Here is a 24,694-nt window from a genome sequence, read left to right on the forward strand (position 1 = left end):
GACGGCTTTGCTCAGGGTCTCCCCTCGAGGCATCGGTGAAATCCTGGGCCCCGGGCGTGAGCCCCCCCAGCCTGCCCCGGCACCTGTGGGTTCCAGAAAGAATGCAGTGAGGAGGGCAGGTGGTAGAGGGAACCTGGAGCCAGATGCCATTCACTGGACCCATCCCAGCTGTCAGTCGGTACCTCTCACCCACCTACCCACAGCCCCCTGCATTCCTCCTGCACCCAGCCCCTGCCGGGGGCTCTCAGGCCAGAGCAGAAATGAGTTCCGGATGCCCCCCGCCTCACCGCCCACAGAAGGGACCACCCGGAGTCCTCGCCGGGTGCGTCGCTCAGAGCCTCTTTATTGCCAAGCCTGAGACGCTACGGAGACACAAGAAGCTAGAGGCCGAGTGGGGAGGGACCCAAATTGCCAAGGAGCAAGGCCAGAAGACGGACGGATGGACCAAGAGGCCCGGGGGAGCGGGATCGACGCCGAGGGGAAACCTGGAAGGCAGAGGGGTACGCGGGCTGACACGCTCTTCCAGGGACAGTGATTACCTCGGTTCCTGGAAGGGTCCCGACGGCAGGCCGGGTTTCGGGGCACCAGCCGGGCGACGATGGGGAGGAGGCGGGGGACCGCTGGACTCCCGGCACCTCCTCCGTCCAGAGAGACCTTGATCTTCTTGCTGGGGCGGGGGGGGCAGGCTCCAGCCGGACCCCCTCCTCTCCCGAAGCAGCGGACGAGATGCACGGACAGACCTACGGCTGCAGCGGGGGCGATGGAGGGAAGGCAGGAGGAAGCAGGGAGGCCGGGGTCCCTTGAGGAACAGCCGGGCTCCTCACTGCACCGGAGAATCCTACAGGAAAGAGACACACATACAGAGAGAGGAAAGAGAGAGAGGAAGGTGCACAGAGGCAAGGAAAGGCAGGACGAGGGAAGGACAGAGGCAGAGACGGTCCCCGTCGGGAGCAGCCGGGAGCCGAGAGCAGCTGCCGTGGTGGCCCGCGGACAGGACCCGCTGCCCTGTGGAGAGGGGCTCGGAGTGGGGGGCAACCCACCCAGATCTAACCCTCTTCCTCATCACCTCCAGGGTCCGTTCGACCTCTCCGCCCAGCTATCGAGGGCCCCTGGCCTACCTAGCCGTGTCGAGGGGAATCGGCCAGCCTTCGTCAGCCGGCGTCTAACTCCCCAGGCCACCGATTTGGGCCTCTGTCCTAACCTTAACTTTCTATTTCTCCATCAGAGGCATCTGACCTTCCCTCTTTCCCTGGGTTGGCCCTTTCGTTCCTGCCTGGAACCCCTTCCCTCTTCACATCCGACAGATCACTCCTCCCCACATCTTCAGAGCCCGACTGCTAAAAGCCCATCTCCTCCAGGAAGCCTTCCCCGGTTAACCTCATCTGCCCACTCTGATTGCCCGCCAACTGCCACTCTACCACTTCCGCGTTACCTAAGCATTTGGGCACTCGCTCCCCCACACTGTGCTTGCGTAGAAATCTTCATAGTGCTTTCTCCCCCCTGTAATCTCTTTAAATACGTGCCTCCCCTGCTATATTTTAAGCTCTTCGAGGACAGGGATCATCGAGCCTGATGCCGTTTCACTGACCCAAGCGCTCGGTGCCGCGCTCTGCACGGCATAAGCCCTCGACGAACTGATTCCGGAGAGACGCGTAATCCGCTCGGGTCTACGGTGGGGTGGGTCCCCTTCAACCTCTGATCCTGACCTCACCCCTTGGGCAGAACTCTCCGGAAACGCCAGGGCTGGCTGCACATTTCACTGCTGGGGGGTGTTCTGACTCTGGGTCTAGAAGATTTGGCTTCTGGGACTGCGCTTGAGGCTCCCTGAGGAATCTCCAGACCCCACGGAACGTGGAGGCCGCAGCCAGTTCCTGGGGACGTCGGGGGCCGGTTCTGACCCCCGCCGCCGCCCCCCCTCCCCAGCCTTAAGTTGCCTCTGCTCTTCCCCGAGGACCCTCCACTCCTCAGGCCTTCTAGGACGAGAACCGGAGTGAGGTTCATCCGGGTCGCTCCCCCGTGGGGGCTCACCGGTCTATCCCGAAACAATTCAATTTTATTTTCCTTCTCTCGGCCTCCCGAGATGTCAACCCCACCCCTGCGGAGGCTCCCCGGAGATCTCAGGAGACTCCCAGCTTGGGAGAAATCTCCATCCCCTCCAGCGTCACCCCACTCCGGAGACTAGTCTCTGCTTCCCCTCCGGGGCCCTCCGGTCCCCAGCCCCCCGCTCACCCGGCTGCTGGGTGGGCCTAAGCGGTGCCAGCTCGTGGCTTGGAATTGCCACGGGGCGCGACTGCGTCACCCCCGTCCCGTCTCCCCGGCACCTCCCTCACCCAGAGGTTTCACGGGGGCCGAGGTCCCTCCCCCTAGACGCCGAGGAGGCCGCGGATCAGCACCGGCGGGACTACGGTGCCAGGTGGGGGATCTGTGGTCTCCCGGCCTTCCCTGCCGGGGTCGCCCCTACTCCGCTGCCGGAGGGAAACCGAGGGAACAGGGCAGAGGCCACCTCCCCCCGAGGCCCCTTCCCGGTGACCTTGAGGCTTTACCCCTCCCTAAGGACACCTACGGCAGGCTCTCTGATCCCCCCAGGACAGACGGGGAGAGGCGGGAGAGGCGGACGGACAGACGGGGGAGACGGACAGAGACCAGCTCGTGAGCGAAGGAGGATGGAGTCGCAAAGCAGCGAGAACTCAAAAATCAAGGGGCAGGAGGGTGGGCGAGCAGGCGGGAGCCAAGTGTGCCCCGGAGGGCGGGAGAGGGAGGTTACGGAAGGTGGGGAAGGAGGGCAGGCGGGCAGGCGGGCCTACCAAGTAGCTCCCAGGAAGAAGCAGGGCAGAGCCGGGGCCGGGGGCGGGGAGCCGCGGGTCTGACTGGAGGGAAGTGGGGCCGGGAAGATGAGGCGGGACAAGTGGGATGGGGATAATCGTCCTCTAGATGGGGGGGGGGGGGCGCGGGGAGCGGCCCCCGCCCAGAGGCCCTAGGGCCCCCCGGGCTGGTTACCTGTGCATTACCCAGCATGCACTGCCACACCCCTCCGGAGGACCGTGTCACACACAGCACAGAATGGAGGCCTGCGGAACAGGAGAGGGGAGAGGGTGGTGGGTGGGACCGGGGCTCGAGGCAGGGTGAACTTGGGCCGGAGGGAGGGCGGGGGAATGAAACTGAGGGAAATGCCCCTTCCTCCCGCCCCCCACTACGGGCCGGGCGGGGGACAGGGCACCTACCGGACTGTAGCGCTGGGAGTCCGGCTTGCTACCCTTCCCTTTCTCCTCAGAGCTGCTGGAGCGGAGCAGGCGGGTGACTGCAACCAGACACGGGGCAGCCACGCTGTCCATCCCTCTGCCTCCGGGCGGGGCAGTTCCTCCCCCAGCCCACACGGACACGCTCAACAAATACTACTGATCGACGGATTGACCGACACTAATTCAGCCTCCTTAGAACCGGGGGCATCTGGGAGGGGAAAGACAGAGTGGTGGGATGAGGGGGAGAGCCGAGGCGGACCGGCCTTAGCCTGAGCCCTCGGGCCCCAGCCCTCTCCGCTGGAGGGCCTGTCCCGGTCCCGGCACCGGCCTCCCACCGGCTCCCCGTGCCGAGGGGCGACGGCGGCCTGGCTCGGGGGGCGGGGGGGGGCGGGGGGCGGTTCTCACCCGGGGAGCCGGCGCCGCCGGGGGTGCAGGCCCCGTCGTCCAGCCACACGCTCTGAATCAGTGAGTCCCGCGGGGGGTGGCCGTCCGAGGAGAACGCCAGCACCTGGGGGGCCGGATGCCGGCCGGGAAGCGGCAAGCGGGTCAGAGGAGGAGGTGGGAATCCGAGGCCGGAGGGGCCGGGGGGCGGCTGGTCAGTCTGAAGGGGCCACAGGTGGGGGGAGCCGGGGGACGGGGGGGCTCGTGGTTGACAGGAAGGACCGGAGGTTGGGGGTGGAAGAATGAAAGGGGCAGGGATCCCTCTGGAGGAGGCTCTGGTGAGGCCCGGGGGCTCGGAGGACGGGGTGGAGTGGGGAGGACCACCCACCGCCCACCCTTCACTCACAGGCTCAGCCTCCTCCTCCGAGCCGTCGGGGTCCCTCAGGCCGCCGCAGCAGCTGCTCCCATTGGACGAGGAGCGAGAGAGCGGGGGCATCGGACAGTATCCGCTACCGCCTCCTGGGCCGCCGAGAGCCCTGCGCCGGCGGGGAGAGGGGGCAGGCTGGCGTCGCGGAGCGGGAGGCACTCGAATGCCTTCGCCCCTCCCCGCCGCGGCACCCCCGTTCTCCCTCACCTGCCCTTCCTCCGGGGGAGCTCTGGGGAGCTGGGGCTGGAGGAGCCGTCCGACTTGAGATCGAAGGAGGGGCCCAGACCCTCTGAGACCTTCTGAGTGGTCTCCGCAGCCTCCCTGTGGGGCAAAGAGGTGGGAGAGGCGCGGGTCCCGGGCCCTGGGCCCCCACGCCACCGTGTCCCTCCACCTGGCCCCATCGCCCCGCCTCACCTCTTCTCTTCCTCAATGTTCTCGATGCCGATGGCACTGCAACGGCGACCGGGGAAACGGGGCGTGCGGGGGCGAGACGGGCTTCGGCCGGGGAGGGCGAAGGACTGACGGGACAGGGAGAGCCCGGCGTCAAGCGGGAGGAGGCAATGGGGTCAGGGAAAGAGGGAGTGAACCTGGAGGAGCGTAGAATCGGGGAGGGAGCGAGAAAGGGATGGGGGAGGAGGAGGAGAGAGGGAGACAGGGAGAGGGAGAGGAGATAGGCTAGTGGGGAGACGGGCGGCAAGTGGTGGGTCGGGAACAGAGACTGGAAAAGCAAGCCGAGGTGGAGAGGGACGAGGTAGGGGTGGGTAGGGGCGGGGGGGAGAGGATCGAGGGCAGGAGCTCCGGTGATCCCCTCACCGCAGCGATGGCCTTGGGGGTCTCGGCGAGGCCGGGGGACGGGGGGGCCGGCGTGGCCGGCTGCCTCTTCCCAGACAGGCCGGCGGTGTCCAGGCTCTGGCTGCGGCCCCGGATTACTCGCTAGGGTCGGGGAGGCGGGATGAATACGAGAGGGCAGGAGGTCAGGCGCAGGAGAGGACGGGGTGGCGGGGGGGGAATCTTCCCCAGGTCCAGCCCCCCGAGTTTTCCTCCCTGTGGGCACGCCAGCACTGGAGGGGCGGGGGAGGCGGGCGCCACCTTGAAGTTCTCGAAGAAGCCGCCGCCGCCGCCGCCGCCGCCGTAGTCCATCCGCTCGTCCTCGCCACCCCCGGAGTCCAGCCCCATCATGCTGCAGCTGCGGCTCTGCAGCTCCTCGAAGAGGCTCTCCAGCAGCGTCCCCCGGGTCCGCTCCTGCCGGGGCGGCGGGAGGGGGCGCTCAGCTCCCGGGGTCCAGGATCCAACCCTCAGGGGCCCCCCGACCCCCCACGATTTGCTGCCCCCTCGGGGCTCTGCCCCTCAGGGACCGTCCCGGGGAGCCCCGGGTAACCCCATATCCCGCCACGGGCCCCGTGACCCGGACCCTTCCGGGCCGCTGGGACCCACTACCCTTGACGATGCCGACTGCCAATTAGTTCAGCACTTGCTATGAGCCGAGCCCCGTGCTACGCGCTGACACAGATACAATTAGATCCAACCGAGGCCCCGTCCCGCAGGAGGCGCTCGGTTTAGCTTATCCCCATTTCGTAGAGGAGGAAAGTGAGGTCCAGAGAATTTCTACGTGTGGCCCAAGGTCCCACGGAGCCCGAGTTGGAACCCAAGTCTCCTAACTTCCAGTCCCATACACCTTCCACTAGGCCACACTGCTTCTCAAACAGACAACCCCCCCCCCCAACTCCCAACGAGCCAAGTCGACCAGCTGAAACAGACCTTCCCGGAGGGAGCCGAGAGAAGAACGGGGACTCTTCGCATCCGCTTCCTTGTGGTCCCATCCCCAAACCTGCCCGCCCGCCCCCTTCCCTCTCCTAATCCAACCCCGAACCCACCCCCGCTGCCAACCAGCCATCCGACGTCCTTCTCCATCACACCAGGTCAGCCTATCGACGGCATTTACTGAACGCTTACTGTGAGCAGCGCACTGAACTACGCGCCTGGGAGGGTGCAGTGTAAGAGACCTTCCCTGCCCGCAAGGAGCTTCCAGTCTACAGTCAATCAGTGCAGACCGCTTTAGTGAAAACAGCACAAGACTCAGGAAACAGGACACCCCCAGGATCTAGTCCCAGCTCTGAGACGTTGAACAAGTCGTTTCACTTCCCCGGGCCTCGATTTCTTCACCTGTAAAATGGGCATCCTTCCTACCTCTTAGAAAGGGAGCCCGTGTTGGGCAGGGACCGGATCTGGTCCGATGGCCATGTATCTACGCCACTGCCTAGTTACGGTGGTTATCGGAGGCTTCCTGGGTCTCGGCGCGATCTTCTCTTCCTCATCCAGCTCCACCATTGCTCCCGCTGCCGTTCGCACCGCAGTCCTCCCCCATCATCCCTCCCCATCTCTCTCGTTGCCTCCCCCCCCATCCCCTTGGGATGACGCGGACCCCGGTAGAGTCACCTCCAGTTTGGCGAACTTGTCGGCTTGGTAGCTGCTGTGCTCTGCGTTGATGAGCTTCGCCAGGAGGAAGTCTCGGAACTCGGGTCCCTGTGCGGGGGCCCGGGGGGGGAAGAGGAAGGGAGGGTCTGCCAGGAGCAGCAAGTCCCAGGGAAGTCCATGACCCCCACCCTGCTCCCCTTCCATGTCCATCCCGCTCTTCCTCTTGGAGGCCCCGCTCTGGCACACCTGCCCTGGCAACTCATCCCCCCCAACCCCGGGCTCCTGCCCTCTCACCCACTGGGCCCTGGGTAGGCGGGGGAGGCACAGACCTTCCTGAACACAGCTGGGCTGGGCAACGGGGGCCCAAAGAAGGGGACGTCATCTCGTGCTGTGACCGACACCTGGAATGGAGACATGGGTTAGTGAGGGCCAGCTGTGCGTGTGGCCGGGGTGGGGGGGGGGAGGCAGGTGTCGAGGACTCCGCACTGGCAAAAGCCCATGTTAGACTGTAAGCTCCCTGGGGGCAGAAATCGCGTCCGCCAACTCTATTGTCCTCTCCCAAGTGCTTAATCCAGTGCTCCGCAAGCTCAAAATAAGTGCTCAATTAAATACCACCAACTGGAGGTGGACAAGCAGATCCTTGGGGGGACGGGACTGTGGGAAAATCTAGGATGGGAACAGATACTTGGTACAGGGCACGTTCCCAGTGGGTGACCGACCGTATTTTTGTTGAAAACAGGGATGTCAGGGCCCTCCCCCTTCTCCTTTTCTTTGAGGGTGGCCAGGACTGTGGGGTTAAAGCCTTCCATCGTTCCGGAAAGCTCGTATCACTAGTCCCAGCATGTTCTGGGCCCATAATAGAGCATGTACTAAGCATGCTCCAGACAAGGATAGTTCAAGGATTTCAAATGAGAGGGGAGGATGTGAGAGGGAGGCAGACCCGTTTAGCTGGGACAGTTCAATATTTTTCTAAAATTGCCACGAAGAGCCTATAAAAAGCCAGGACTGTCCAGCCAAAACTGGGACATACAGTCAGCATGGGGGAGGGGAGGGTGGCCACCCGTGGCACTTGAGGATACCGACCGCCCCTCTGCCAATCCCGAAGGAACGGACAAGCGTTCCGATATATACGCCGGAAGAACGTTCGGTTATTTGGTCAATGTTTTTGCATCTCTCCCTGCTATATCTGTCGTTCCTCGGGCTTTTACTACCTGAAAATCATTTCTGTCTGCCTTCCTCATTAGAGGATGAGCTCGAGGCCGGAGAGCGCCCGTGTCTTCCTACGGTGGTATCCTAGTACTCGGTAGGGCATTCGACAAATGCCACCGATGGATCGAGCGGTTGTGTTCCACTGCTTATGCCTGTCTTCGGAGGCGATCCACAGAACCTAGAGCACGTCACCGGGCCGGGGGAAAACGAGGGGACACTCCTGATCGCCTCCGAATCGCTTCAGAGCCATCGAGTTCCCCTTTCGGGGTTCCTGTGAACACAGGCGCCGCTTCTGAGCCACGGAGCTCAGCAGCAGCAGCTGAAGTGGAGGGAGACTGGGTGTTGAAAATAAAAATACTGGACGTTAAGGCATCCGACGCCAAATCTGTATGGACCAGAGATTAGCCAGCTAGAAACAGGACCACTCCAGTGGTGGGCTCCGGGGGGCTATCAGGTGTCTGGACAGGTGGGAAGGGCCTCTCAGGGAGTCCGTTCCTTGTGAAAGGCCACGAGGGTCGTACGTTGGGGGGGGTTACCCTGGAGATGCTTTAGGAAGAGCCTTTTGGAGGGAAGGGCCTGTTCCCGGAAGGGGTTTGGCCACAGGGGGCCAGCGGGGATGAGGAGGGGTGGTCCGTACCTTGTAGAGGGTGCCTTCCCGGGGGTGACCCTCCGGGGATGCCGGGGGGACCACGGGCTGCACCACAACGTAGGCGTGCAGGAAGTTGGAGGCGATCATGTCGGGTACAAAGGGAGTGTCCTCCTCCTGGAACACGAGCGCCACAATGTCGTTCCCGATGTGCCGCTTCCGCTGCAGCTGCGGGGAGACCCGGCGGGGTCAGGGAATCACCCCCCACCCAGCTCAGGACCTCCAGCCCCTCCGGCTCCCTGCGCCCCGACCCCTAATCCTCTTCCCCGTCAACCAGCGTGGCCTAGTGGAAAGAGCGCGGGCCCAGGAGCTAGAGGACCGTTGTTCTGATCCTGCCTCGGCCACGTGACTGCCGTGTGACCTCGGGAGTATCGCTTAACGTCTCTGGACCTCAGTTTCCTCATCTTTAAAATGGAGATTAATACCCGTTCTCCCTCCTGTTTAGAGAGTGAGCCCCATGGGGGAGAAGGACCGTGTCTGACCTGATTTTCTTGGATCTTCCCCGGCGCTTAGTACCACATTTGGCATACAGTAAGTGCTTAGCAAATAGCATTATCTTCACCCTTTCCTCCTCCCACTGGGTCCCTTTTCCAACCAGTTCAGGCTCAGCCCAAACTCCTCTGCGGCCTAAACTCCTAAGATTCCTCCCGGCCCCAGGGGAGGACCCTGGGCAGGACCCCCTTCCAGCCCCATTTGGGAATTGCAGGCCCCCTCCACTCTCTGGACTACAGTTTCCCCACTGACTGGAGAAACAAGGAACCCCGGGGAAGAGGGTGAGCCTGGAGCTGTGCTCCCCGATTCCTCCAATCCTCCGTACTATCAAATGGCTCCCTGGTGCCCTCTCATCTGCCCCCCGCCACCAGGTACCACCCCCCCACAACCACACACAATCTCCCCCCTCGCCCTCTGCCCCAGGCCCACCTGCTGGGCATCGCCCAGGGTGAAGGGCAGGAGGGTGGAGACGTGGAACATGATCTCCTTCCCCCGGAACCTCGTGTACACGGACTCGGTGCCCGTCTGCCCCTGGCGCACGTCCAGCCCCCCGCGGAACCTGGGACGAGGCAGAATCAGGGGGGAGCGGGGACCCGGAAGGGCGGGCTGGGGTGATGGGAGGCTTTGGAAGGACGAGGGGATGGAGGCTGGGGGAGGGGGAAGGGGTCTCACCCATGGAAATCCTGCAGTTGTATCCGCTCCCCGAGCAGCTCCAGGAATTCTCGGAACGCCAGGCTCTCCTCCGAGTTACTGAACACCTCCTCCTCTGTAGTCTGGGGGATACCATGATGGGGGTGGAGCGGATGGGGCCACGTGGTCAGAAATCATTCAATCCCGCCCGTCCCCCCCGCTCTCTGGGCTCCTCTTCTCCGTTTCCTCCACGGTCCCTGGACTGGCCAGGAATTAGATGGGTGGGGAGAGCTAGTCTGTCAGAAGACCCTTCCTCCATTACCCTACCGTGATTTCTTGAGCTCCCCTGCCTTCTCAGACCCAACAACGGCCCCCATCTGACCAGTGGCCCATCTAACAGCGTCCCCCCGCCGACCCCCACCACCACCAGTCCGACCAGCCCCTGACCCCAGCCTCACCTGTCCAGCTCTCTGGTAAATCACTCCAAACTTGAAGTTGTTGCTGATGACATGTTCATCAAAAGCCACGATGAGCTGAGAGGCCTGGTCGGGGGGGGGGGCACATAATCGGAAACTGAGATACAGGAGGAGAGAGGAGGAAGCCTAGGGGGCTGGGAGAGCAGAGTGGGAGCGAAAGGACGGCCCAGGGAGGGAGAGAGACGTGGCTGACAGGGGAGAAGATCCTCACCTTGGGATAGAGAACGGGAAAGAACCGGTCTACATTCACATCCTCACACAGCAGCTGCAGGAACCAGAGAGACAGAGGTCAGCAGCGGGAGTGGGTGGGGGAGGGGACGCGGGGGCCGAGGCGACGATAATTATAACCACTAATAATAGTGGTTATTTATTAAGGGCTTACTATGTGCCAAGACCTGTGGAAAACACAGGATAATCAGATCGGACACCGTCTCTGTTCCACGTGGGGCTCACAGTCCAAGAGGGAGGCGGAACGAGTATCTTATCCCCATTTTACCGAGAAGAAACTGAGGCCCAAGAGAAGGTAAGTGATTTGCCCAAGGTCAAGCCACAGCCAAGTGGTGGAGCTGGCATTAGAACCCAGCTCTCCTGACCCCCAGTCCTGTGAAGGCCACGCTGCTTCACTAGGCCCCATCCTTTAATGGAGAGGGTCAGTGGGTAACAGACGTTAGGGGAAGTGTGGGGGAAGCTAGCGAGGAGACAGAAAGGCAACAGTGAGGTGATGGGGATTAGGGGAGGCGGGAAGCGGGGGCCAAGGAAGAGCCAGGAGGAAGGCAGAGCAGGGGGGACAGGGAAGGGAAGGAGTAGGTGACTCAGGGGGCTTAGTGAGGAAGGAGAGGGTGGGGGCACAGGGGTGGGAGGAGTGAGGGATTAGGGGAGGGGATAAGGAGGGGAGGGACTGGCCTCACCTTGGCCATCTGTACAGCATTGGGGAACTCGCTGAGGCAGGAGATGGGGATCACATCCTGTCTGGTGCCCAACCGAGTCCTGTTGGGGAGGGATAATCATTAATAAATAATTATGGCATTTGTTAAGCGCTTACTTTGTGCCAGGCACTGGACCAAGCGCTGGGGTGGATACAAGCAAATCGGGCTGGACACAGTCCCTGTCCCATGTGGGGCTCACAGTCTCAATCCCCATTTTACAGATGAGGTAAAGTGACTTGCCCAAGTCACACAGCAGACAACTGGTGGAGCAGGGATTAGAACCCATGACCTCCTGACTCCCAGGCCCCTGCTCTATCCACTCCGCCATGGGGGAGCAGGGGTCTGAACCCCTGGCCTTGACGCTCGACCTCCGAGGCCGGGACTCCGAACCCTCCCCGGTGCTCTTCCGCTGTCCGATCCTCATCCGTCCTTGGTCCTATCCAACCTCCCGCTTGCGGCCAGGCCTGGGGTAAAGCTCTGCTGTGGTAAGAGCTGCCGGCGACCTCTGACCTCAGCCCGAACAGGGTCACGGCCCGGAGCCCCCAAGCATCTCTGGGAAGGGGATGGAGGGAGGGTTGAGCTGGGAGCGAGGACGAATGGGATGAGTCTCAGCCTCAGCACTGAGCCTTCTGGGGAGAATTCTCCCTGGGCTGTTAGGGGGACTCAGTTTCCTCACACTTTTGCCACCCAAGCCCCAGCTCCCCCTCCAGGGTGTCCCCGTTTCTGAAGCTCCTAAATCTCCCCTGGGCCACCCCCAGGATCTCCCGTTGCTCCGGCCCCCCGGGCCGCCCCATCCCATACCTCAACAGCAGCCTCAGGGCGTCCTGCTCCCCCACGGGTTCATATCTCACGGACAGCACCAGGCAGCCCAACGCCACGTCACTCGCGTAGAAGTTCTGGTGCTCCTGGAGGGGGTGGGGAGGGAGAGCCACGTCACCCAGTTGAGGGGCCTCGCCTCTCCCTGATCCCCTGCTCTCCTTCCATTCCCCACGGACATCAGTTCTCCTCTCCTCCTTCGACAGCAATTGCCAAGCCGGGTGCCAGCGGCCCAGGTGGAAAAATGCCAGAGGTGCCACCCGGGGGCAGGGTTCTAGAACTCAGAGATTTTTTGAAGCGGCCTCCTAGGTCGAAACTCAAAAGGGCCGGGGGTCATGGAGTCACCCGTTTTTGATGGCAATCCACGTGCGCAAGAAAACCCTTCTGTTCCAAGAGCCTCCGGGGTCTGCTTTCTAAGCACGGGAAGGGGGGGGCTGCAATAGCCCGGAAGAGGACAACTGTCGGCATCTCTTGAAGCCGACGGCCATGCTAAGTCGAAAGAATGAATACAGTCGGAATGGTCCGCGATGATTTCCGGGATCTGCTTTTGAAGGTCGTGTTCGATTCTACAATCCGCTTTCAAACCCACGGGGAAACAATCAGCAGTTTGCAACTTGCGTCCCCTTCTAAGGGACATCCTTTTTCCATCAGAAAAATAAATACATCTTCAAAATCAGTATCCCTGAAAACCCAGGCGGCCGTCTCGCTGCCCGCAGCGAGCGGGGTTAGGGTTTCGCCGTTGAAAAGCCAGGCTCTAAGGTGGCCTGGTCCAGGAATTGCCCCCGAACAGCCCCTGGGACCCCCGTCTCCCTCCCCGCCTCCAGGCCCCGGCCCCTCCACCTTGCCCAGGAAGTGTCTCCGGTAGAGTCTGGCCGTGGGGTCACACTCGAGCTTCACGCGGGGGGTCTGGCCGGGACCGGGCCCGCCCCAGGGGGAGGATGGCAGATCTGGACGTTCCGCGGCGGGGTCCGTGGAGGGGCTGACCAGGTGGTGGCAGGTCCCCTCGATCCAGTACCCACCGAATTGGGGCAGAATGATAAGGGGGTACGGCCCCCCCTTGCGCAGCACCTGCGTGGGGAGCGAAAGACCCCAGTCAGCTCTGGCGAGGGGTCGGGGCTGGAAGAAGGGGGAGGGCGGAGGGGCCGGGGAGCTGAAGATCAAAGTCACTCGGTCGATCGTATTTATTGAGCGCTTACTGTGTGCAGAGCACTGTACTAAGCGCTTGGGAGAGTACAGAATAATATTTAAACAGACACATTCCCTGCCCACAATGAGTTGACATTCTGGCGGGGCGGGGGGGGAGCAGACATTAATATAAATAAATTGCAGAAATGTACGTAAGTGCTGTGGGACTGGGAGTGACGAATAAAGGCAGCAAGTCAGGGTGACGCAGAAGGGAGTGGGAGAAGAAGAGAGGAAGACTTAGTCAACTCGGGGGGTCGTGCTGGAAGGCTGGCTGGCTGGGGGCCGGGCGGTTGGGAGGGGGCTTGGTGTCTGTACGGCAGGGGTTGGGGGCGGGGGTCTTACCTCATGGATGCTGGGATACGGGATGTACTCCTCTTCTCTCTGGAAGGACGGGGCGGGGAGGTCATTGGAGATTCAGGAGAGAGAGAGAACCAAAGCCTCCGAATCCCCTCAATCCCTCACCTTCCTCCCCTAGACTCCACCCCTCCCTCACCATCCCCCTCTCCTCTCCGCGCCACCGGCCCACAGTGGGAGACCGGGGGCCATGGACTGGTGTCCCAGTGGGAGACTGACTTTGCTCTGGACCTGCAACAGTCAGATCCACAAGGGTCTGCACAGATGGGTGTGCAGGCAGACAGACAGACAGAGAGTTGGCGAGAGATGGAGAGGGGAAAGAAGAGGGGAGGAGAGAAGGAGGAAAAGGGGAAGGGAGGAAGGGAAAGATCTTAGGGAGGGTGAGACTAGAGGGAAGAGGAGAAGGATGGATATTTGGTGGGGGGCAGAGACCCAAGAGGGGAGTTGGTTGGGGGTGGGGAGAGACGACAGTCAAGGGTCACGGGGGGAGAACAGATGCTGACCTTGAGTGGGGAGGGAAGAGAACATCTTTGCTCGTCTAGACGACTCCCCTGCGGCAGACACGGGGAGCGTGAGACTCCAGTGACCTCTCCCAAGACTCCCAACGGCACCCTCCCTCCCTTGCTCCCCCCACCCCCTGCCGCCATCCTCCCTTCTCCCTCCCCACTCCCTCACCTGCATTTTCTCAATCATTTCAAACAGGTCGATGGGCTGGAAGAGAAGATGAGGTGGTCAGAGCTGAGGCCGGGCATGAGAGGAGGGGATCAGCGGGGCTCAGAAGATAGGCTCGGAGGACGGACGAGGCCGAGACGGAGCCGGGCCCCAGCCCTGAGGGTGAGGGAATCTTAGGGGTCACCGCGGCCCCGAACCAGGCTGGGCCGGGGTGGGCGTCCTGTGGTCCCTGCTGGGAGACAGCGCTCACCCGGAACCCCCCAGGGGCTGCTCACCTTGCAGGGGTCTGGAGGGCGGGCATCTAGGGAAGGTTCCCGGGTTGGGGAGTCGAGGGTCTCGGGGATGCAGCGCTCGGTGTCCTCCGATTTCCTGTGGGGAGGAGAGATGGGTAAACCCTTCCAGACCCTCAGGTCCTTCCCAACTCCGGGTGCCCTTCCCAGAGGGGCGCCTCCAAAGCCAATTGCGCTCACTCCAGGGGCTTGTCACAGCTGCCTCCCACTCCCACCCCACCTACCCCCAGCTTCCAATCACCTCCACGTTCCCCACCAGCCCCCTTTATAATACCCCCAAACCACTCAGGGGCAGGCGTTGTGGGAAGGGTAAGAGGCTGTTTCCTGGGGATGAGAGGTGGACAACAGAGGTTATTCAAGGAGGAGTAGGAGATGGAGTTGGGGCTGAGAGGAAGAATTGAGGGGTGAACGACGGGGAGGGGTGGGGTGTCCCTACCTACCCCGCGTGAGTCCCCACCTACCCTGAGTGGGTCCCCAAGGAGACGCCGCGCTTGCGGGAGAACATGGCTCCGAACCGCCGTCCGTCTCCCTCGTCCCTTTCTCTCGAGGTTCTGTGCCGCCCCCCACCCTACTCGCCCCCCCGCCACCTCCTGCCCCCCCACCAACCAGCCTCTTCTGCCCTGCCAATGGGGAGCTGGAGCCTGGAGAGGCAGGGGAGGGGAGGGGAGGGACTGCTGGGGTCACACAGAGAAAGGAAACTCCTGGGGAGGAGCCGTCGGGCCCCCGTGGGGTCGGCAGGGGGGAGGAAGGGAGAAGAGAAGGTGGAGGGGGAACTCTCAGGGCAGGGAGAGACCTGGGAGAGGATGTGGGATGTGGTGAGAGGGAAGGAGGGAGGGGAACTGCAGACAGACAGGAGAGGGAGGAGACGGGGAAAGGTTGGGCAGGTTATCGATGGGTTGGGGGGGACACAGGAGAAAGGTGACCCCCAGATAGGAGAGGGCTGGGGAGTCCGCAGGGCAGAAATTGAGGGAATCAGGGATTCCTGAGGGCTGATGGAAAGGGGCAGAGTTGTTGAGGGCGGGGGGTATACTGGAGAGAGAGAGGGGGACCCACCTCACTGACCCCGGCTTCTTGTTTCTCCCACCCAATGCCCCTCCGCCCCATGTTTCCCCCACTCATATCCCCCTGGATCTCCCACGATCTTCTTGGTTCTCCAGCTTGGCATCTCGTTGTCCCTGGGTGGCCCCATCGCAGAGACCCCATCACCACACACTCCCCAGCCCCGACTGGGGAGGATGAGGAGCTGGGGGGAGGGAGAGGCAGAGGGAGGAGGGGAGGAGGGGAGGCGGAAAGCAGAGGGGAGAGGAAGCCTCCCGGCCCGGTGGGGCTTCTGCCCTTTGCTGCGTCCTTCTAGGCTCCCGGCGGCGCATGGGGATGAAAGAAGCCACAGGAAACTGAGCTCCGTGACTGTCGCCAGGGCAACCACCCCCTCCTGGGCACCCGCCCCCACCCCTTCACCCCCCGCACATCTCTTCTGCACCTACCCACCCACCCCCGTCCCCCTCCTCTGCACCCACCGGCCAGAGACGAAACGGCAAGGACCGCGCAGGCGAGAGACCCACGGAGACACACAACGGTCGGCGTCAAACACACATACACACACCCCCGCCCCCACCCGCCAGGGTCAGACAGAGACAGAGACGAAAATAGAGGCTGGGAGACGGCACAGTCGCTCGCAGAGATCATTTACAACCGCACGTCGCAGTTATTCTGCACAGAATACACACACACGCACACAAGTCTGTCCCTTATAACCCCAGCCCCGAAACACACACACTGGGGTCTCACCCAGGCTGAGGGTCCAAAAACGGGCCCCCCTGAGATATTGACCCACACCCCCACTCCTGCACCAAAGAACCATTTTGGGGTGGGGGGAGCGTGAGGTGGGGGAGCTGGCTAGGACGGAGCTCACCGAACCTAGGATAGTGGGGGGTGGGAGGAGAGGGGTGGGGGCGAGGCAGGCTGGGGCCGGACGGAAGGCCGGGAGGGGGCCGGGAGGATGCCCGGGGCCTGGCCGGCCCGGCTGTCCTACCTGCGCCGGCTCCTGCTCCGGCTCCGTCTCTCCTCCTCCTCCTCCCGCAACGGCGGCCCGAGCGCCCCCCCCCCCCCCCCCCGCACATCAATTACTCGGGCTGTAGCGCAGCCCGCCCCGCCCCGCACGGACCCTCCGGCCCTTCGGGTGACCAGAGCCCCCTCCCCGGCTGCCGGGCCCGGCCTCCACCTGCTCCTCGCCCCATCCCGGCCTCTCCTCCCAGCCTCCGGCCACCCCGTCCTCCATCCTCCTGGGCCTCCAGCTGCCACGTCCCCCACGCTCTCGGGCCTCTCCCCCCGGCCACCTCGTCCTTCACCGTCTCCCCCGGCCCCCAGACGCCTTGTCACCCCACCCCCCGGGCCTCCGGACACCCCAGCTCCCACCCCTCTGGTGCCTCTCCCCAGAGCCTCCGGTCTCTGCTTCCCCCACGGGTGTCGGGCCTCTGGCTCCCAGCCCGCAGGCGGGCCTCTCCTCCCCGGGCACTGGCTGGAGCCCCAGTCTTTACAGTCAGGCTGATGGTTTCAAATCCCCCTCCAACCCACCTGTGACCTTGTCCAGACCTCCCCATCTCTCCTCTTGGGCCTCATTTCTTCTCCTTTCCAACCCAACCTACTGCCCTAGTTGACCTCTGGAAGTGGGATTCCTGAGCCCAGTCCCTCAGTCTTCCTCTGGTCCACCCTGGGGACCTGGACTGGCCTTGCTCCCTCTTTCGCCCACCTCGGCGTGGCCACGTAGCAGGCAGAGAATGCCTCCGAGCGGGTGTGCAGATCTCTCTCTCGCTCTCTCTGCCCCTCTCTCTCTCCCCCGGACAGAGAAGGGACAGTGTGGGACTTCAAGGAATAATGGAAAGAGCAGGAGCTTAGAAGTCGGGGGACCCGGGTTCTAATCCCGGCTGCCACGTCTGCTGTGTGGCCTTGGGTAACTCACTTAACTTCTCTGTGCCTCAGTCACCTCATCTGTAAAATGGGGATTAAGACTATGAGCCCTACTGTCTCTAATATGATTAACTTGTATCTATTCCACGGTGTAGGGAAGCAGCACGGGCCTGGGAGGAAGAAGGACATGGGTTCTAACGCCCGATCTGCTACTTGCCTGCTGTGTGACCTTGGGCAAGTCACTTCACTTCTCTGTGCCTCGGTTACCTCATCTGTAAAATGGGGATTGAGACTGTGAGTCCCAGTGGGACAGGGACTATGTCCAACCCAATTTGTCTGTATCCACCCCAGTGGCTAATACAATGCATGGCACATAATAAGCACTTAATATAATACAGTGCCTGGCACAGAGTAAGCGCTTAGCAAATACCATGAAAAAATATGATCCAGGGGACAGAGGGGGTGAGTCAGTAAACAACTGGAAGGTGATTTAAGTAGCCACAGGCACAAGTAGAGTGACTTCACCTCTCTCCTTCCCATGTTTGCCCCCCAGACTTCCCCAGCACCGCCCCATACTCTGGCCCGGTCTGGGGGTTGAGGGGTGGAAAGACGCAATCATGCCGTAATAATAGTAATAATAATATCAATAATAATAATAGTGTTATTTCTTAAACCCTTACTATGTGCCAAGCACTGTAATAAGTATTGGGTAAGAGACAAGAAAATTATATTTATTGAGTGCTTACTGTATTCAGAGCCCTGTACGAAGCAGTTGGGAGAGAACACAGTAACAGAATTGGTAAACGCATCCCCTGCCCACGAGGTGCTTACAGTCCGTATTGTGGGGCTGAGGAGGGCGTGAATAAAGGGCAGGAAGGCAGTGCCCAGAGGAAGAGAGGGAGGAGCGGGGGAAATGAGGGCTTGGCCCAGGAAGGCCTCTTGGAGGAGATGTGATTTTAATAAGGCTTTGAATGTGGGGGAAGTGATGGTCTGCCGGATATGAAGTGGAGGGAGTTCCAGGCCAGAGGGAGGAGGTGGGCAAGGGGTCGGCGGCAAAACAGATGAGATTGAGGTACAGCGAGTAGGTTGGTTTTAGAGGAGCGAAGTGAGGGTGCTGGGTTGTAGTAGGAAATCAGGGAGCTTAGATAGGAGAGGACAAGATGGTTGAGTGATTTAAAGCCGAGGAATGGGGCGTTCTGATGTGGAGGTGAAGAGCCAACAAGTGGAGGTTCTTGAGGAGTGGGGAGACGTGTACTGAACAGTTTTTTTAGAAAAATGATCCAAGCAGCAGAGGGAAGTGTGGCCTGGAGCGAGGAGAGACAGAAGGCAGAGAGGTCATCAAGGTCAGAATCAGTGCCTGTCCTACATGGGTCTCACAGTCTAAATAGGAGAAGGACAGCTTTGAATCCCCATTTTACAGATGAGGTAACTGAGGCCCAGAGAAATGAAGTGACTTGCCCAGTGTCCCTCAGAAGACAAGTAGCAGAGCCAGGACTTGAACCCAGGTCCTCTGACTCCCAAGCCCATGCTCTTTCCACTAGGCCACACTTTTTCTTTTGCTCCAAAGTCCAGGAGTTGGATACGGGGGTGAAGGGGGAAGAAGGAAGTTCCGTTAGGGGGAAGGGGAAAGGAGGAGGTTCTGATGCTACTGATGCCTGTCCACTTGCTTTGTTCTGTTGTCTGTCTCTCCCCTTCTAGACTGTGAGCCCGTTGGGTAGGGATTGTCTCTATTTGTTGCCGAATTGTACTTTCCAAGCGCTTACTACAGTGCTCTGCACACAGCAAGCACTCAATAAATACGATTGAATGAAGGAATGAATGTAGGGATGCGGTCAGCAGCCTGCAGTCTGGACCCAGGGGAGAGAGAAGGAAAGGAGGTGGGGCGGAGGGTCAGGAGAGAAAGGAATTTGGGCTGGAGGTGGGGCAGAGGACTCCAGCCTCACTCCTCCCCCTCCTCTTTCTTTTCTTCCTCTTCCTCCTCCTCCTCCTCATCTATTCCCTCCCCTTTCTTTTCCTCCTCCTCCTAGGCTTCCTGCTGAGCTCCGGCGGGTGCAAGACAGGTGAGATGCCCACCTGTGAACACAGGGGTAGGGAGGAGGGCAAGGAGAGCTGGGTCAAGGGAAAGGAGGGGCCAAAACTGAGTGGCTTGGTGGCCTCCTCTTCTTCTCCCTCATCCTGGGCTGGGGTTCCCACTGCCTTAGGCTCAGAGGGACTCTGGGCTGGGGGGGTGGTCCAAAGGGGTGACCCTAGACTGGGGAGCTGCGATGGCTGCTGGAAGGTGAAGTGTGGGCCCTGGCACCCCATCTGTGGGGCTTTCGGGCTCGAAAGGGGTATTGGGGAGGTAAGAGACTTGGGGGGGGGGCGTGGAGCAGATATCGGGGAGCAGGAAGGCTCCATGTATACCTGGTTGGGGCACCTAGGGTCTGCCGGGGAAGTGGGGAAGAAACATGATAAAACACATGCAAGAAGTTGGGGGGATAGGGTGAAGAGCAGAGGGATCTGATCAAGGGGACTGGGTTTGGGGAAAAGATCGATTAGGGGACAGGTCTGGTCTCCAGGGATTGGGTTGGAGACTCTGTCCCCTTCTCCATTCCCCGTCCGCTTCCTCGTCCCCTGGCTGGGATTCCGGGAATGCCTGTGTGCAGCCAGGCTGAGGCAGATAACCCCTCTACTGCTTGGGGGGAGGGGATCCTCTTTGTGTAGGCCTTTCTCTTCCCTTCCTCCACTCTTGGGGCTCTTTTATTGAAGGGGAGGAGAGGAGAGGGACTGCCCGGGGGTTAGTGGATTCTCTCCCCTCCCTGCCAGGTCAGCCTGCCTTTAAGGAAAACCAGTAAGATTTATTTATTGGCTGCAATTAGAAATGGGGGAAGGGAGGGAAAGTCCAGGAACTGAGGACAGGTATGCGGAGGAGGAGGAGGGGAGAGTAGGTCTTGCCCTGGAGAAAAGGTGGGGAGGGGGCGGGGGAAGATTGGGAATGCCTGGAAGATTTGCAAGTTTTCAATGGAAATGACTGAATCACACACCTCTTGTGTGTGTGGTCAGGTTCTGGGGGTCATCTAGTCCAGCCCCCTGACTCCAAGACCTGAACCAAGACATCTCAAGCATCTTTTGGGTTAAATGGACCATTGTTCTGAATGACCCTGTTTACGATGGGAATTAGGATGAGAGCAGGAAGGAGAAAGACACCAGTCTCGGCCTCTACAGTAACGGTCCCACACACACTAGCCCAGGAATGCAGGCCCTCAGCAGAAAGACAATTAGCCGGGAAATCTCCTTAACCCTTAGTTTCACCTCTGCGTCCAGACTGGATGAGAAAAACGGCAGCCTAATTCTTCTGCCTGGAGGGCCAGTGGCTTCCAGCCATGGGGGGAAATCATTTGTTTATTCACCTCTCCTCTCCCCACCCTAATCTCCCTCCCTTGTGAGTCATCTATGCGTTTGGGTCTGACTCTCTAAGCACTTTGATGAACCCCCCAACCCCACAGCACCTACGAACATATCCTTATACTCTACCTGCCTGGTTGAAATGTATTTATGCTATTGATGCCTGTCTCCTTGCTTTGTTGTCTGTTCCCCCTTCTACACTGTGAAGCCGTTGTTGGGTAGGGCTTATCTCTCTATCTGTTGCCGAACTGTACTTTCCATGTGTTTAGTGCTCTGCATACAGTAAGCGCTCAATAAATACGACTCAATGAATGAGTTTATTTTCATTCTGGTCTCCCCACAGTAGATGGTACCATCCTTGAGGGTGGAGTTGGGGCTACCAATTCTATTAGTACAGAAATAACGACTGATTGATTTTAGAACTAGGTGTGGCCTAGAAATTTGGGGCTCAATCCAATCCAACCTGCCCTACTCAATCAATCAAAGGTATTTGCCGTGTGCAGTGCGCGGGTACTAAGGGCTTGGGAGAGTACGATACAATCGACGGTATTTACTGAACACTTACTTTTTAAAATTCTGTTAAGCACTTACTGTGTGCCAGACATTAATGTTGGTATTTGTTAAGGGCTTACTGTGTGCGGAGTTCTAAACCCTGGGGTAGATACAGAGTAATCAGGTTGTCCCACCTGAGGCTCACAGTTAATCCCCATTTTACAGATGAGGTAACTGAGGCACAGAGAAGTTAAGTGACTTGTTTAACTAACCCCAGCCCACACTGGATTAAAGGCTGGGGTAGATAAACCAAGCAGGTTGGACCTAATCCTTGCCTCCACGTGGGCCTCACATTCTCAATATTGTGTGACCTGGGGCAAGTCACATAACTCCGTGCCTCCGTTATCTCAGCTGAAAAACAGAGATTCCATTCCTGTTCTCCTTAGACTGTGAGCCCCATGCGGGACAGGGTCTGTGTCCGTCTGATAATCTTGTACCTATCCCAGTGCTTGGCACATAGTAAGCACTTAACAAACATCACGATAGTCTTATTACTTAGGAGCCCTACTGCCCAGGCACAGCCGCCCCAGCAGTCTAGAAAACACCCTTGCAGTCACGGGACTTTCATCGTGGTATGATGGCAGTCGGACATCGCCTCCCACGTGGCGAAGGAGCGAAGAGAATTCCTTCGGGCGGGGACGAGACCGTCCAAACTCACTCCATCCCCAGTTGGTTGGGCTTGTGGCCAGGGGCTAGTCAGATTTCCTCCAGGACTCTACCCTACAATAATAATAATAACTGGGGCATTTGTTAAGGGCTTACTATGGGCCAGGCACTGTATTAAGTGCCGGGGTGGATATAAGCAAATCGAGTTCGACACAGTCCCCGTCCCATGTGAGGCTCAAAGTCTCAATCCCCATTTTACCGCAATTATTATTTACAGATGAGGTAACAGAGGCGCAGAGAAGGGAAGTCATCGCCCAAGGTCACGTAGCAGATGAGTGGCGGAGCCGGAATTAGAACCCATAACCTTGCGACGCCCAGGTTCGTGCTCTCTCCACTACGCCATGCCGCTTCTCTGACGGTCTGACTTCTCTGACCCTGACAGTCTCTCCTCACTGGGGCTGAGGGTTCAGAAGGCCCAGGGAGCCATGGTGCCTGGACCGAGGTGGAGGCAACTGACGAAACCACTGCTGTTCCTGTCCTGCGCGACGCTGCTCATCGGTTTTACCCTGCTTAGCCTAGAGCAGGACGTAACCTCCCTGGCCTTCATCTTCCTCATCGCCGGAGGCCTCCTCTTCCTCTCCTTCTTGCTGGCATGCTGCGGGGACTGGTGGCAGAGACAGCAACACCCATTGATGCCTTCGCCCTCCACCCAAGAAACCGGACGGTAAATTGGGGGCGCGTCGTCCCTGTCGCCTTCCCTGAATTCAGCTGGGAGAAGGGGAGTTCTACACCGAGAGCTCGGATGGAGGCAGGGAGAGGGATCAAAGTGGGGCATCCGGGGTTTAAGAGACGGAAGGGAGGCAGTTTGAGGGCATTGGGGAGGGGCTGCTTGGGGGACTGAAAATGGTAATAATAATGGTGGTATTTGTTAAGCGCTTACTATGTGCAAAGCACTGTCCTAAGCGCTGGGGGGATACAAGGTGAGCAGGTTGTCCCACGTGGGGCTCACGATTTTAATCCCCATTTTAAAGATGAGGAAACTGAGGCACGGAGAAGTGAAGTGACTTGCCCAAAGTCACACAGCTGGCGAGCGGCGGAGCCCGGATTAGAACCCGTGACCTCTGACTCCCAAGCCCGGGCTCTTTGCACTGAGCCACGCTGCTCAGGCAGCAATAATAATAATAGTATTTGTTAAGTGCTTATGTGCCGAGCACTGTTCTAAGCGCTGGATCAGATACAAGGAGCTCAGGTTGGACGCAATCCCTGTCCCACATGCGGCTCGTAGTCTTAATCCCCCATTTTACAGATGGGGTAACTGAGGCAGAGACAAGTTAAGTGACTTGCTCAAGGTCACACAGCAGACAAGCGGCAGAGCCGGGAGTAGAACCCACGTCCTTTGCCTGCCAGGAATGAGCTCTTGCCACTAGTTCATATCTCTCCTACAGGGACAACGCAGCCTTCGAGGTGCCAACATACGAAGAGGCCATGGAATCAGGGGCTCCGGCACCTCCAAACTCGCCGGCTCTGGGGGAGCCTCCCGCTTACAGCACGCTGACCCAGAAGGAGCCGGAGGGAGGAGGGCCAGTGAGAACTCCGGGGGGGCCCGACGGGCTCGGGCGCATCAGACGGGTGGGATCCGAGGGCAGTAGCCTAGCCCTGCGCACCGGCCTCCAGCCCCGCGGTCAGAGGGCCGTGTCCGATGCCTCGGCGCTGAGGGGGCCGGAGGGGCTCCCCTGGCCAGAGCCTCTCACCCCACCACCTGCCTACGGAGAGATCGACGATGAGGGCGACGACAGCGTTTTTTACGAAGACGCCTGGTCCCCGACCTAGACCCGCCGGCCCTGCCGGGCGTGCAGAACCGAACCGGAGCCACACCGGGGATCCTCCCCGGGGGCACGAGGCCGTTCCAGGTGCGGCGCAGGGACCAGCCCATCGATGAGCCGGACACCGGTCTAGCCACTCACAGTCAGGTGGATCCGTCGCAGACCGCCACAGAGGGAGAACGGGACCCGGTCCCTACCGGCCGGAAGCTCACGGGGCGGGCGGGTGTGAAGGAAGGTTGGAAGCAGTGCAGCTGGGATAGTTGGTCCTTTTTCCCGGCACTTTACGTCCTTGCCTCCTGAGTCCTCCACTGCGGACCCCGGGAGAACCCAGGAATTTCAAGCCTTTCCTTCCGGTACCCGGAACAGAGTAGGGGCATGGTAGGCTAACCTCACTGCGAGGTCAGGCAACCATTGAGGTCACCCAGGGGAATGTCACAGTCCCCAGAACTAGGGGAGGTAAAAATACTAGGGGGATGAGCACTCTGAGAGGAGAATAGCCCCATACCCTCTTCAAACAGATACTGCCCTCCCCGGGGCTTATAATAACAATTATAATGTTGGTATTTGTTAAGCGCTTATTATGTGCAGAGCACTGTTCTAAGCGCTGGGAGTGACACAGGGTCATCAGGTTGCCCCACGTGAAGCTCACGGTCTTAATCCCCATTTTACAGATGAGGGAACTGGGACACAGAAGATATGTGACTTGCCCACAGTCACACAGCTGCCAAGTGGCAGAGCCGGGATTCGAACCCATGACCCCTGACTCCCAAGCTCAGGCTCTTTGCACTGAGCTACGCTGTTTCTCTATGGGACAAAAATACTAGGGGGGGCACCCTGAGAGGAAACTAACCCTCATCCCATAGCAAACAGAAGCAGTGTGGCTCAGTGGAAAGAAACCGGGTTTGGGAGTCAGGTCATGGGTTCGAATCCCAGCTCTGCCACTTCTCAGCTGTGTGACTGTGGCCAAGTCACTTCACTTTGCTGTGCCTCAGCTACCTCATCTGTAAAATGGGGATGAACTGTGAGCCTCACATGGGACCGCCTGATGACCCTGTATCTCCCCCAGCGCTTAGAACAGTGCTCCGCACACAGTAAGCGCTTAACAAACACCAACATCATTAATATTATTGCCCTGCCAGGGTTTGAGGGGTGAAAACAGCCCCGTTCCTATGGCAACAAGCACTGCCCTCCCCAGGATGGCAGGGAAGCTCAACCCTTCGCCCTGAGATCAACTTGCTAAAAACACCAACAACAATAAAATTAC

The 24,694-nt window shown here is 60.0% G+C and overlaps 2 protein-coding genes across 7 annotated transcripts; one reads left to right on the top strand and one right to left on the bottom strand.

Annotated features, from left to right (window-relative positions):
* Positions 1–318: 318 nt before the first annotated feature.
* LOC100074999 (rap1 GTPase-activating protein 1-like) lies at positions 319–24,015 on the bottom strand. 6 transcript variants are annotated; one of them, XM_029078319.2, is made up of 24 exons: positions 23,572–24,015; positions 14,144–14,237; positions 13,872–13,907; positions 13,700–13,747; positions 13,185–13,223; positions 12,498–12,725; positions 11,643–11,746; positions 10,824–10,902; positions 10,127–10,180; positions 9,898–9,981; positions 9,482–9,582; positions 9,239–9,368; positions 8,309–8,485; positions 6,792–6,863; positions 6,484–6,570; positions 5,137–5,289; positions 4,861–4,980; positions 4,462–4,565; positions 4,255–4,368; positions 4,027–4,156; positions 3,645–3,747; positions 3,222–3,298; positions 2,998–3,068; positions 319–838 (listed from the first exon to the last, which is right to left on the bottom strand). In XM_029078319.2, the coding sequence occupies exons 3-23, from the start codon at positions 13,887–13,889 to the stop codon at positions 3,045–3,047; spliced, it is 2,046 nt and encodes a 681-aa protein (XP_028934152.1). In that variant the 5' UTR covers positions 13,890–13,907; positions 14,144–14,237; positions 23,572–24,015; the 3' UTR covers positions 319–838; positions 2,998–3,044. The 6 variants fall into 6 exon arrangements, with proteins under 6 accessions (XP_028934152.1, XP_028934154.1, XP_028934153.1 ...); XM_029078321.2 differs by lacking the exon at positions 23,572–24,015 and adding an exon at positions 16,191–16,232; XM_029078320.2 differs by lacking the exon at positions 23,572–24,015 and adding an exon at positions 15,676–15,740.
* TMEM139 (transmembrane protein 139) lies at positions 19,092–23,573 on the top strand. Its single transcript, XM_029078322.1, has 3 exons — positions 19,092–19,125; positions 22,050–22,331; positions 23,053–23,573. Exons 2-3 carry the CDS (start codon positions 22,093–22,095, stop codon positions 23,435–23,437), a joined length of 624 nt encoding a protein of 207 aa, XP_028934155.1. The 5' UTR covers positions 19,092–19,125; positions 22,050–22,092; the 3' UTR covers positions 23,438–23,573.
* Positions 24,016–24,694: the final 679 nt, after the last annotated feature.

The sequence above is a fragment of the Ornithorhynchus anatinus genome, chromosome 13, assembly GCF_004115215.2.
Source record: "Ornithorhynchus anatinus isolate Pmale09 chromosome 13, mOrnAna1.pri.v4, whole genome shotgun sequence".
NCBI lineage: Eukaryota > Metazoa > Chordata > Mammalia > Monotremata > Ornithorhynchidae > Ornithorhynchus > Ornithorhynchus anatinus.